This window comes from Typopeltis vanoorti, chromosome 16, assembly GCF_054136105.1.
Source record: "Typopeltis vanoorti isolate ZY-2024b chromosome 16, IOZ_Tvanoo_1.0, whole genome shotgun sequence".
Lineage (NCBI taxonomy): Eukaryota > Metazoa > Arthropoda > Arachnida > Uropygi > Thelyphonidae > Typopeltis > Typopeltis vanoorti.
Genome location: NC_143564.1, coordinates 11,834,165 through 11,847,837, shown reverse-complemented (window position 1 = coordinate 11,847,837; position 13,673 = coordinate 11,834,165). Strand labels below are relative to the sequence as shown.

At 35.3% G+C, this 13,673-nt stretch overlaps 1 protein-coding gene across 1 annotated transcript in view; it reads left to right on the top strand.

The window, feature by feature from the left end:
* oaf (BRICHOS-like domain-containing protein out at first) overlaps window positions 1–13,673 on the top strand; it is a 65,735-nt gene that overhangs the window by 42,492 nt on the left and 9,570 nt on the right. Inside the window, exon 3 of the mRNA XM_090406457.1 lies at window positions 8,915–9,098. Within this exon, the coding sequence (XP_090262583.1) occupies window positions 8,915–9,098 (184 nt within the window). The remainder of the gene's footprint in view (window positions 1–8,914; window positions 9,099–13,673) is intronic.

Here is a 13,673-nt window from a genome sequence, read left to right as displayed (position 1 = left end):
TATCTATAATAAATGTTATTTTAACAGAATAAAATAAGATTTGCAAATAATAGTTCACCCTCACCACAAATACACACCAATAATAAGTTTGATATCTCACAGAAATAACCCATGGTAGCATACAATTTATCTGTAGCGACACTGCTCAAACAAGCGATGTCGGATTCACTTGTTACGTGCAATGACAAGTGCAAACAAATATCGGCGCATCGAGCTGCAATTGGCCAAACGTGATAATTCTAACACTGCATTAGTCACAGTGTATTTGTTTCATAATCTAAAGCGTTAATCAAACAATTCCAATTATTAACTATTCAATCAATGTCGAAACATAAGCTGTAACCTTTAACACGTTGTATTGCATTTATATAATGTTAAGCATTGTTATTATTTATAAACACAAACAAAATTTAATAATTTAATTTTTTCCTTCAGGGTGCTGCAGTGTCGCAGTGCTTGTGTACAAACTGCTAATGCACTAGTAACAGCTTGTACATCTTTTCAAAAATGAAAAGATAATATGAAAAAGAAAAGAAATTCATATTTATTTACAGTTCATGCATTGATAATGAAGAAGCAGCAGTACGATTGCTTTATGGTAAACTAGCCTATACAGTAATAAATGAATCGTTACAAAATTTGTATTTTATGCTAATTAATTAAATTTAACTAATTAGTTAATTAATAGCAGTTAAATTAACTTAATTAACTGTTTTATACAGTTATGATTTAATACTGCATCTTTATGTTTGTTGACATTTCCCTTGACTGCGAATGGCACCATGTATGATCTGTAAGTGTTTGTTTGCAAAACGTTTTGATAAATTTTAACTTTTTAAAATAGATTTGTGCACATTTTATGATAGTAAATGATGAAATAGACTAGTATAATATATAATAATAGAATTAACTTTTTCTTAATTTTTTTGATATTTCTAGGCTATGCAGTTCATCTATGAGTTTTTTCCAGTTTATGTAAATCTTCAAAAATATATTTATTGAAAAAAATTCACATATAAATGGACTTGTGCAGTTCAAACCCATGTTCAAGGGTCAACTGTATAAGTAGGTTGTGTGTCATATGTAGTTTTTTTTTTTTTTTAATACTGTGCAATGATACAGTCTAGCAGCACCTTTATTAACAGTGATGTGTGATATATGGATGTCTTCCATTAAGAAATTATAATATTCAGTAATTCTTACACGTTAATTTAGTATGCAAATAAGCTTATTTAAAAATTTACATTTTTCATTACATTTGTTAAGATAGTGATTTAAAATTGTCATCATAATCAATAACTTTCTTCAGTCCACTGCTGAATGAATGCTTCTCCATGCTTCTTCCATTTTGGCTGATCTTGTGTATCACTCCACCATAAATATCTATAGCGTCTTTTTATCTCATCTTCCCATCTTATCACTGGGGTACCTGGTTTCCGATAACCAGTTTCTTGACATCCATTCTGTTGTTTTCCTTGTCTATTCATTGTTTGACATTAAAAATTATAAACAAGTTAACACAAGAATATTTTAATGTTTGCCAAATATTTCATTCTGAAACTAACAGACTATTCTCAGTGGCTTGATAGGAACAGTTTTTACAAGGTGGAATACAAACAATTGATCATTCAAAAGTAGAACGAGCTACATGATGTTACATTGCTAAGCATTAAAGAGAGGTAAACTTCATTAGAGTGATGAATAAATTATAGGTATTAATTCACAATTTTATATAACAATCTTAATTTATAAATTCAATTAAAGATAACTTTAGACTAATGTAAGAATTAAAGGTCTCAATTAAAAAAAAAAAAATTTAGTGTGCTATCCGGATTAAACTTTCCCATATTTTTGACAAGGATATAGTCATTTCGATTCAAGTTAAGGCATTGAAGTAAAGCCTCAGCACTCTCTTTGAATAGGCATTCGAATTTATAGCAACATCTGTGTAGAAGGTGAATCTTGGACCAGAGAATGTTTTGACTTGTCTCTATCCCGTGCTGCGCCAATCCAGACTATTGGATTTGTTGTGAAGAATGTATGATTGATGTTCTTGTATTCTTTTTCCTATAGAGCATCCGGTTTGTCCAAATTGCAGTTACAAGGAACTTGATATACACCAGGCAGAGACATAGTTGAGCATTAATCTTTAGAAGAGGGGGAAATAGGTGGATATTTTGTTTTATTTCTGTTAGTTTCAGACTGAAATATTTGGCAAACATTAAAATATTCTTGTGTTACCGTGTTTATAATGCTTAATTTAATATCACAAGTGTCTCTCAAGAATAGAATTGTCCGACATTTTCATCACATGGTCTGTTCAGCACCATTAGTGACCTTTTATTGCTAATGCAATCAAAAAGAGCAAAAATAGACAAATTCAAAAAGGAAACTAATACCCTAATAGAAAAAAGAAGAAACACGAAGTGATGCATATGGTGTAAGAAACAGAATATACTGAACTTTGCTAAACAATCAGGAACAAGATAAGAGGGGATATAAGACATTTCAATTCAAAAATGATAAGTACAGTAATAGAAAACAACAGTATAAAGAAAACTTCTTCATAATAATAGAGGTAATCTTTATATGACAAGTGTATATCAAAATGGAACACTGATTATAGCTAAATTTTATCGAGAATTATATACAAATATAGGGAAAGTAATAGAGATCAACAATAGAGAAAAGGTTACTTTAATTATTGTTAACATTTGATTTCCATGGAGTCAGAGACTCAACAAGTGGACCTAAATAGATTGCATGATTGGACAGATGAGTGGAACTGTCAGTTCAATGTTGCAACACACTCAAGCAATGCATTCCACTCACCAATCACCCTCCATGCAAAGAACCTACTCCTCACTCCTCTGTTCACACCCTCCTTATACAGTTTCCAGTGATGGCCCCCTTGTTATACTCCCCTCTCCCATTTTATGAAAAATTTCTTCTATGTCGATCCGATAACAACCCCTGACTAGCTTATATGTCTCAATCATATCCCCTCCTATTCATGAGGCTCTGCAATTTACATTCTCTCAATCTGTCCTTACTCCACATTCCAAAGACCACTGACTACCTTTGTGAATCTTCTCTGGACCCTTTCCAACATATCCTCGTCACCATGAAAACCCAGCGACCAAATCTGAGCACAATAATCCATATGAGAACTGATCAAGGCCTTATACATTGGAATCATAACCTCTCTATTTCTGCTTGTCAGGGTCCTCTGCATCATTGCCATTATCTGATATGATGTTTTCACAACTTGTGCAATGTGGTCCTTGAATTTCAGGTCCTTGCCCACCATCACATCTCCTCTACTTTCGTTAAAGTTTTCCCACCAAGTGTATACTTTGCATCCCATCGTTGCTTACCAAATCTCAAAACTTTACACTTTTCAACATTGAACTGATAGTTCCACTCACCTGCCCAATCATTCAATCTATTCAAGTCCACTTGTAAGGATCTGCTTGACTCTGCATTGCTCTCCCCAGTTTTGCATCATCTACAAACAGCTGGAATATCACTAGTTAAACCCAACCCAACATCATGAACAACCTATTTCAATAGGGATTGATATTTCAATCCCTATTGAAATGGGATTGAATGCCATCTTGTACACTGCTTGTTTGGTGTTTTGGCTAATTTTTAAAATATTCCATTTAATGGAATGGCTTGTTTGGCCGAATGGTTAGCGTATCCGCTCTCCTGCCAAAAGGCTGCGTGTTTGAATCCTGCAATGGGCATGGATGTTTGTGATTGTCTGTGGAAATACTAGTGGTGGTGGGTGGTAGATGGCATTGGTATAGTTGGTGGAGACAGGTGTAGAGTAGGTGGCCTCCCTTGATGAGTCTTTGGACTCCCTGGAGGTGTCACGTAATAATAAAATAATAAAAATTTATTAATGTAGCTCCCCACCACATATGCTTTGCTTATTCTGTTATGTATTTCCATATTTAATTGTCCATCCACAGAAAATTGTGCAAATGACTCAAACGTTTTATGTATTTTATAGGTTCTTAATCGAGAGTTTGTTTTCCAGTGTTCCTACCTATTTTCACAGTTTATTTTATTGTTGATTTTCATTAATACCAGATTTGTTACAGCAGTTATTTTATTTGCCAACAGTCTTGAAGATTTGTTCTGGAATTATTATTATTATTATTATAGAGAGACCTCCAGGGAGTCAGGGACTCATTAGGGGAGGCCACATACTACATGCACCAGCTGTTATACTTGTTGAATTCATTCACACTACTTGCACACACAACATCCAATGGCAGTCCATTCCAATCACACATCACTCTATGAGAGAAAAATCTAGCTCTCACCCCTTTCTTGATGGCATTCATTCTCAGCTTCCAAGGATGCCCTCTTGTCCTTTTCCCACCCTCTATAAAATGAAAAATTCCATCACCTGAAATGTATGACCTTTTGTATGATCCTTTCAGAAGTCTTAAGTCTCAATCATATCACCCACCATTCTTCTGATTGCTAGTGTCTGCAGTCTACAAATTCTCAATCTGTCTTCATAATCAGTATTTAACAATCGTGATATCATTTTTACCACTCTCCACTGTATCAGCATCACTAAGGAAGCAAAGAAGACCAAACTTGCACACAATAGTCCAAGTGAGGTCTTATCAAGGCCTTGTAAAGAGGGAAAATGACACCCTTATTTTTACATGTCAAAGTCTCTTTCAGCATTACAATTATCCTCTGAGTTGTATTTACAATCTTTGCTATATAGCCCTTGAACTTCAAATTCTTATCTACTAAAAGTCCAAGATCCTAGCCTGATCAATTACAATATAATATTGGATGTCTAATCTGACTGAAGTGCATCACTTTACATTTACTAAAATTGAACTGACAACCATTTTCCCATGTTCACAATTTCAGCTTATTCAAATCATTCTGTAAGTGCTGCATATTAGCCGCATTCCTGATTACCTGCTTATCTTTGTGCATCATCAGCAAATAGCTGGGTCACCTGTTAAATCCTACCCAATATCATTGATGTACAGATTGAATAACAGTGGACCAAGGACTTATTCTTGTGGTACTCCACTGGTTACCTTAAATCTTGCAGACTCACATCTCCCATATACCACCTTTTGATATCTTTCAGTCAGTCATCCTCTTATCCATTTTTAAAATCCAAATCCATATTCTCCAATTTATGCAACAGTACTCCATGCTGTCCAAAGCCTTATCAAAATCCAGTAGTATCGTGTATCTGTTCCCCTTGTCTAACTCAATGGTAACATTATTATAGAATGTGAACAAGTTACTAAAACATGACCTTCCCTTAAGTAAACCCCAAAGTATACTCCAGAGATCCTAATAGGTGGATAGTTGGATACACCAGTCTTTGCAGATTGCCATACATTCTTTCCACTCCTGTGGAATCTTCCCTGTTCTGAGACTCAAATTATATAGCCTGGTCAAATGAATAGCTAGTTCAGCTGAACATTCTTTTAGCAACCGTGCTGATATCCTATCAGTCTCTATTGCTGAATTCTTATTCAGTTGGTGCAACAGCTCTAATACCTCCTCCTCATATACCTGAGTTTCTTATTCAGGGAAGAGGTAGCAATGAGTGCAATGTTGTATATATATATCAGGTCGATAGCTTTTAGTAAAATAGGCACTCATTTGATGAACAACCTCTTCTGCACATATCACACTTACACCATGTGCATTCAGTAGAGTTATTCTTTCTTTTACTTGCAGCATAACAATAGAATTCTCTTGAGGTTGTCTTGCTTGCAGAGCCAGTTTCTATTCATACTCAGATTTAGCTTTCTGTACAACAGTTGTGAGACTTCTGGCTTGCTGCTTATAATGAGAAGTAATTTAGAAGAGTCTTAAATAAACTGTTAATTTACAACCCAACTCTCAGATCTTTAAGTTAAAATAGGGGCATCATTGCCGTTAAGTAGTAAGTTGTAATTTAATATCAGTTTTAATGCGACTTTTTGTCATATAGATGAATAATAGTGGAAATACGCTTTTACCTTACACTTGTTTTTTTTTTTTTGTATTTTCCTATATATATCCTTCAGTTCTAACTGCTAACTTAAGTATGGACTATATACTGCTTTGTATAATATCTATTGCACTATATAATTATGTTGTTTTGAAGAGCTTTTCTCCTGGCACTTTACTGTTTGCCTTTTCCATATTTTCAAAACTTAAAATGCATTACATCCTTAAATGCTAATTCTTTTGTCGTAAACTTTCTTGGTGGTTCTGGATCTTCTGATTCTTTGTGTTCTTATGTTTCTCTCATCTGCTTCTCTATCTCCATAAGGTCTTCATTGGTTAATTCTTGTGAATAGGACCCTAGTAAGTCAATGACATCATTTTTATTGATGTCCAGTTGCAGTGCATTGCCACTATCCACTACAGCTTTTCTGGCTTCGGCAATGTATTCTAATGTGATGCCACGAAAATCATCACAGAATTGAGGGCACAGTTTGTTCCACACTCCTTTCATTGTTGATTGCTTCACTTCCTCCCATGAATCAGCAATGTTTTTGATGGCACTCTTTATTATTACAATAGTCAAGCGACTAAAGCCTAATGCTTTCCCAATAAATGATGCTGTTTGGCCTCTCTCCGAATGCTTAATTAATTCTACTTTTGTTTCCATTGAAATCGCCTTTCTCATCACTGAAGCTCACCTGGACTTGCAGTGGACTTTCGCTTTGGAGGCATGGTCATAAGGGTAATCACAAACTCACAAAATTGAATAAAAAAAAGTTAAGATGAAAGTGATACTGTGCATAAGTGACCATATAAACAATGAGATTAGCCGCTAGTGTGAAGATGCTGCACCAGCGATTCGCTTATGCCATACTGGTTTGTTGACATGCGTGGAAGAAACTAGTTCCCAAATTATTAATTATCCTTATAGGGAGCCTGTTCATAAGTACGGAATGCCCTAAGTCATGTCATCCGTAACCTGGGGGACCACCTGTAATACATATGAAGTTAGCAGCTTCTATATACAATTAGACCAGTTGTAAAGATACTTAATGTGCAAGCTTTGGTTTACTTATACTTAATCCTATCCTTGGTAACCTTAGCAATATCCCCTCTAAATTTCAATTTAGAGGGGATATTGCCAGGATAAGAGTGCATCCCTGGAAGTTAAGAATGAATGCTGTCGGGGGTGGGAGCTCAATTTTTTATGATGCATGATTGGAATGGATTTCCATTGGATGTGGTGAGTGCAGGTAACATGAACAAGTTCAAGAATGATTATGACAAAAGTAGAAATAATTGAGCATCCGGAGAGAGGCCAGACGGCATCATTTATTGGGAAAGCATTAGGTGTGGATAATATGTGGCTTCCCTTGGTGAATCTCTGACTCTGTTCAGGTCTCTCTCTCTCTCCATAATAATAATCATGCTTTTCAAGGATTTAAGCCTAGAGTGGTCTGTTCTGGCCTTAGAAGTCATTGTTGAATCTCTTTAGAGGAGGTTTCTTTTTCCTAATGGTTTGTAATTTAAGGCTTGTTTTGGTTTCTCTTAATACTAATAATAATAATCTCTTGTCAGAAATATCTATAAACCTAAGTGTTCATTTTTTCAGGCATTATAACAAAGGCTTTTCTAATGTAGACCAGAAGAAGAATCTCCACAATTGTAATAATTCCATCATCACAGTAAACAGTTGGGATGACACACGCCATGGTTTGTCAGCCTGGTTGGCAGAGTGATTACATATCTGCTCTCTGAGCAGTAGGTTGTAGATTTAAATTCCACCATGGGCATGGATGTTTTGTGAATGTCTTTAGGTGAATTTCATTGTCTTGTATTTGACTACCATTCTGCTTCTCAGAGGCTTGAAAAAATTCCACATGGGGGGATCTCTCGGGCAGAGTTTCCAGATGCCCTAATCCATAACCCATCCTTGGTACTAATATTAATGTACTGTAAGCTAAAAACTTTTCATGGGCAGGATTCACATAAAAAAATAATTAAATAAATTATATATATATATATATATATATATATATATATATATATATATAATGTCCTGTTGGCAGCTTTCATACCCAAACAATTCCCTGATTTGACTATAAAGATCCATAGTCAAATCAGGGAATGATGTTTGGCTTGTATGCAGTGTTTTCAATGGAGCCAATGCTGGAGAGTCAAGAAATGTTCAGTATAAACGCACATTTTAAAGTTGTGGACATTCGTTTGACAGATTCCAAGAATGCACACAGTTTTTCAGCATTTGTCTATTCTTTTCCATCAATTTATGTCTCTCCTGACTGTTTCTTTTCACCTCTCTTTTAATGATGCCAGCTATAGCCACAATTAGAGAATTGCATTCTCTAATTGTACTGAAATCACATAAACTGATAATTAAGATAGATTTCTATAATACACACATCACTGGACATCTCAAACTTTAAAATATACCCCACTTCCAGTATTACATAACTACACTTAGTTAATACAAATCACTTACCTTGCTCTTCACACTTTTTGCACTGTATGTACTCATAAAAAATGGCCACATAATTTTTGCACTGACTGATTCTTCATGTTAACTATTAACTCACATGAATGCTTGAAATCACTTGAGCTAGCCTATTGTTTTCATTGTATTATTCAATTTTAACCTCCTCCAAATTCATATTGTAATTATATTACAATGTAGAATATTATGGATCTAGCCATATTTTGAAGCCAAATGTAGAAAGAATCTTAGGTTTGAAAATTTATGAGAGATCATAGCCAAATAAGCTATTTTATAGCTTATTTTGCTATAAAATATAACTTGATCAGTAATCTCCATTGTAATATCTTATTTAGGTTAAATTGAAGCCTTTCAGCTCTCTATTTTAGTATCATATTGTAATGCCTCAGCTTCTCTTACTCTTTACAGAGAAATCCAGGTGCTGTTAGACAACCTGAAGAAGATAAAGGAAAAGAAACCTTAGAAATGGACCTGAGCATTGAGCTCGATAAGTCTTCCGTTATTTCTCACCATCTTCCATACCTTTGCGATGAGGCTGCTAATGCTGCCTATGCTAGGGAAATTGACCTGCGTGCCTGGGCTAGCCCGAAAGGTATTGGAATTTAATGAATAAATTTATGAAAGTCTCTCTCTTGATATTAGGTTTTCATTTTAGTTTTAATTAAGATCCATTTCAAAAGAAGTTATTTGGAATTAAATTTTATTTAACCAAGCTCAATCTTGCAATTTTTACCAGAGTTGTAAGTTTATTTTATTAGTAATATTTATGTATGACTCCAGACTCTTTGAAAAAGCGATACTACAACTGTTACTGCAAAGGTGGCTAGGATTTGAGGGCTTTTTAAAATTTTCATGTGGTTCTGTATGTTCAAAGTTTCATAATTACTTAATAACGGATGCTTTTAGGACTATTCTTTTTTGTGCTTTACTTGATAGGTACTGCTTTGCAATACCATAAGTAGTGTTTAAAACATTTTAGTAGCCTACCAGACAATTTCTGGTTGATTACTAAAATAATTGGTCTTTCTAGACTCCTGAGGCTACAAAATTTTTGGTACTGTGCTGAACCAAAAATTTTTGGAATTCTGCAAGTTTTATTTTAAATAGTTCAGAAAATTAAAGCCATTTTTAGGTAAATAGCTGAAAGTAGATGAATTTCACTGCCTATGAGACCCTTGCTTATTAGAGGCTTGATATTGCTTGAAAATAGTTTCATGTTTGGTCTCCAGAGCAGGATTTCTAGGTTATCTAATCTTTAACTCTCACAGTGATAATGTATTAAAGGTCTGCAACTTTTTTGCAGATAAGTTCCATAAGTTCTGTGGCACGAATCCATCTATCCAAATGCAGTTCACTCTCTCTATATAACATCCAGCCTTTGAAGATGGAAAAACTCCCGTTGTTCAGTCTTACCTTCCTTAACATTTTCAAAACACTGTCTTTTCCTTCACCTAGTATATAGTTCAGGCTATCTGATTATCACTTGTTCCAAATGATAATCATTTTCTGTCATGTGATAATTAGAAGATGCCTGGTCCAAACTGTATGCAGGGCAAGGGAAAAGTCCAATTTCCCATTTCTTTTGGAGATGGTCTAGTGGAAGGGATGTCCACTTTCATTTGATCATTGTTTTATAGTACTTGGAACACCACACTGAAGTTGTTGATAATCTGATACTGAGATATGTTTCTAGAACCATCTATTAACCAGGTGTATGTAACAAAGCACACAATGATATCACTACAATGATTGAAGAGATAGAGCTGCATGAGAAGGATGTTCAAGAACTGTTGCATAACGTGAATAAGAATTCAGCAATAAGGATAGATGGGATATCAGCACAGGTGATAAAAGAGTGTTCAGCCAAATTCACTAGCCCTTGAGTATAACTTGTTTCAGCTCTTGAAGGATCCTACATGAATAGAAAGAATGCATGATAGTTCTATTGCATAAGGGTGGTGCAAAAACCTATGTGTCTAACTACTGATCTGATCTATTAGTGGTTCTGGAGCAGTAGTGCTAAAGATTTTAGAGAAGTTGGTAAGAATTTGCATATGGAAATATGTTGACAGGCAAGCTGGACTTTGCAAAGAACAGTTTACTAAAGGGAGGCCATATTTTAGTAATTTGCTAATATCTTATGATACTGTTATAGCTGAGTTGGATAGAGGGAATGAATACACTATGGATAAGTGGGTAGTGATGAACAGGTATCAGAAAGTGGTATATTGGAATGTAAATCTGCCAAATTTAAGGTCTCAAGTGGTGTACCCCAGAGATCAGTTCATGGACCATTATTATTCAGTATGTATTCCATTAATAATATTGGAAAGAGCCTAACAAGAGAAGTCCAGTTTTGTTGATGTAAAAATAGGCAGGACAATCAGGGATGCTATTGATATACAACACTTAGAAAATTATTTGGATAGGCTGGAACTATGTGCACCTGATAACAGTTGTCAGTTCAGTTTTTGTAAGTGTAATGTGCACCTTGGCATGATGAGATGGCATATTATATTTATAGGGTTATGCTATGAGAAACTAATAATTATAGGGATGTTGGAGTTATGGTGGATAGGAATTTGAAATTCAGAGGTCACATAGAAAAAAATTGCAAATACAGCTCAGAAGATAATTGCAATGCTGAACATGTCAATGTTTGCAGTGCTGAAGAAGCCATGGAAAAGGTCCAAAGAAAAGTGACAAAGATGATTTTTAGATTATGAAACGTAGATTCCATAATGAGGATAGATTTGGAGAATGTAGACTGCAAACAACTGGTAAACTGGAGAAAGAGGTATATGATAAAGGTGCATAAACTTCTGAAAGGGTGTTATAGGATATTGAACTAATGAAATGTTTTGTTATTCTATATAAGGTGGGGAGAGAACTTGGAGTATCTATTCTATAGAAACAAAGTTTGGGCACAGTTAAAGGCATGAAAGCTAGATTTTTCTCTCTTAGAAGTTGTTGAAACACTTTGCCTTTTGAAGTGGCGAATGGGAATGAGTTTAAGAGAAGGCATGACAGCTGGTGTGGGTGATGTATGGCTTCCCTTGATGGATCCTTGACTCCTTGGAGGTCTCGATAATAATAATAATAACTGCTGCTTCAGGTTGATCCATCCTCTTTCAATTTTGTGTGTTTCACTTAAGGTAGACTCAGTTTTCATTGCAGGTAGTAAATATGATAAAGCATTCTTCCAGAGGATTAATGAACAATCTCAGCTGAGCTTGTACAAAGTCTTAGCTTATTAATTTGTACAAAACATTTTGATTGTATTTAGGGATCTTTTCAATCTATTAAACTGGAGGTTGAATCAACTTTGTTGATGGTATATGCCTTGGGATTGATTGAGAGTAGCTTCATAGGATGAGGCTGTTCTATAAGGATGATTTAAACCACAAGTATAGCATTCTGGCCTTTTGTTTGGATATGTTTTGGACTGCTTCAGCTGTGGCATGACCAGATCAAGTTTGAACTAATAAAAGTTCTCAGATGATTTTGGTCACTTACTTTAAAGAATAAAAAATATCACTTAAGCTTTAAATGATTGATATATTATTTTGCTCACCTAAGTCAGATATGACTGACTAGCCTAAGTCAGTTTGGGGTGTGAGTGATGCCTTTTCAAGGTCATGACAAACATACTTAGAGACCCATAACCTCCTCCATTTCAAAGGTACATCAATTAAAATGATGACACAAGCTGACCATCAGAGCATTGGCTTGAACCTGTCAGTAATGAGTCAGGAAGCTTCTCAGTCAAATAATTCTGTTGCTACTTACTCTGCCAAGTCATGACTGGAGAGTGAGTCTGAGTGGTGGTATGTGGGAAGACACTGCTGAGGCTATGTCATGACATGAGGACTATGGAATTTAAGTTTTGAGAGTCTTTCTTCTCTCACTACACCTCTCCACTATATCCTTCCAGCTAATCATGATTAAACTTATGAAAGCTTCTACAAATAATGACAGTAACACTGCAACAAAAATGAGTCTTCCTCATAAATCAGTCCCATCAAAAAAAGTCACATCACAAACAAACACAACATACAAATACAAACCAAGTCAGAATCTCTTCACTAAAATCTCACGTTTACATCCACTTTACTAACAGTTGTGTGTAAAGTGGATGTAAATTAACACAAACATAAATGTTCACCACCACTTGCAATCTTCCAGATCAGATATCTTACTCCTGATGAAATCCAGATTGCAGCTACACCTACTACTGTCCACATCCAATGCCCAAACTACATACTTATGAATTTTTTTGCCATAAAGGTGGCATCTATTGTTTGTGAAATCTGTCATAGCCTGCCAAAGAAAGGCCAATTTAGAATCCCCTGTTTTTGACTTTCTCTTCCTCAAGGTTTCTTTGCCCCATTTAGTAACATTCATTTGTTGCATTTACAAGTCTCCAAACACTGATAACTATTCAGACCTCTTCACATTCCTTTCCATGAAACTCAACCATCTACAATCTAGCTATCCAAATAGCAAGATCATCTTCTTGGGCAACTTCATTATCCAAAATTCCAACTGGCTCTCCCTATTCCAACACCACTGACTAAGCTGGATGAGAAGCAGACGTCTTTGCTACACGGGTGTGCGAAACCTAAGGAAGACAAATCAGCTTGTGGCAATTTGTATAACTGACAGTTTCGAGTAGAAATCGGATACACATTCAGATTTTTGAATTGCACACAAAGGGGTCATGTCATAGCACTCAACAGGATAAAAGGCAAAAGGCTGTGCTAAGTGAATTGTGTTTGAAGGAAGCTCTTTTTGTGAAAGAATAAAGTTGCAAACTTGGATGTCTTGTAATGTCTCAAAGACATTATCTAGATGATTTCACATGGGAAAGAATTATTGGAAAGCTTGAAAAAGGCTGCAGAATTACTGATATTGCCAGAGAGTTTGGAATCTCATGTAGCGTTGTATCCAGGCTGTGGGCAGTGTTTCAAACACATGGCATGTGTTCCAGACGTTTGCTAAGAGATCACTCTCACTCTACCACAGAGCATGAAGACATATTTTTGGTTATAACAGCAAATGTAATTGATGCATAGCAGGTTAGCTTGCAAGTCAGCTCCATTCAAGCACAGGTACGTGGATATCTCAATAAACTGTGGCAAGATGTCTACAACAAGTAAGCTTATGC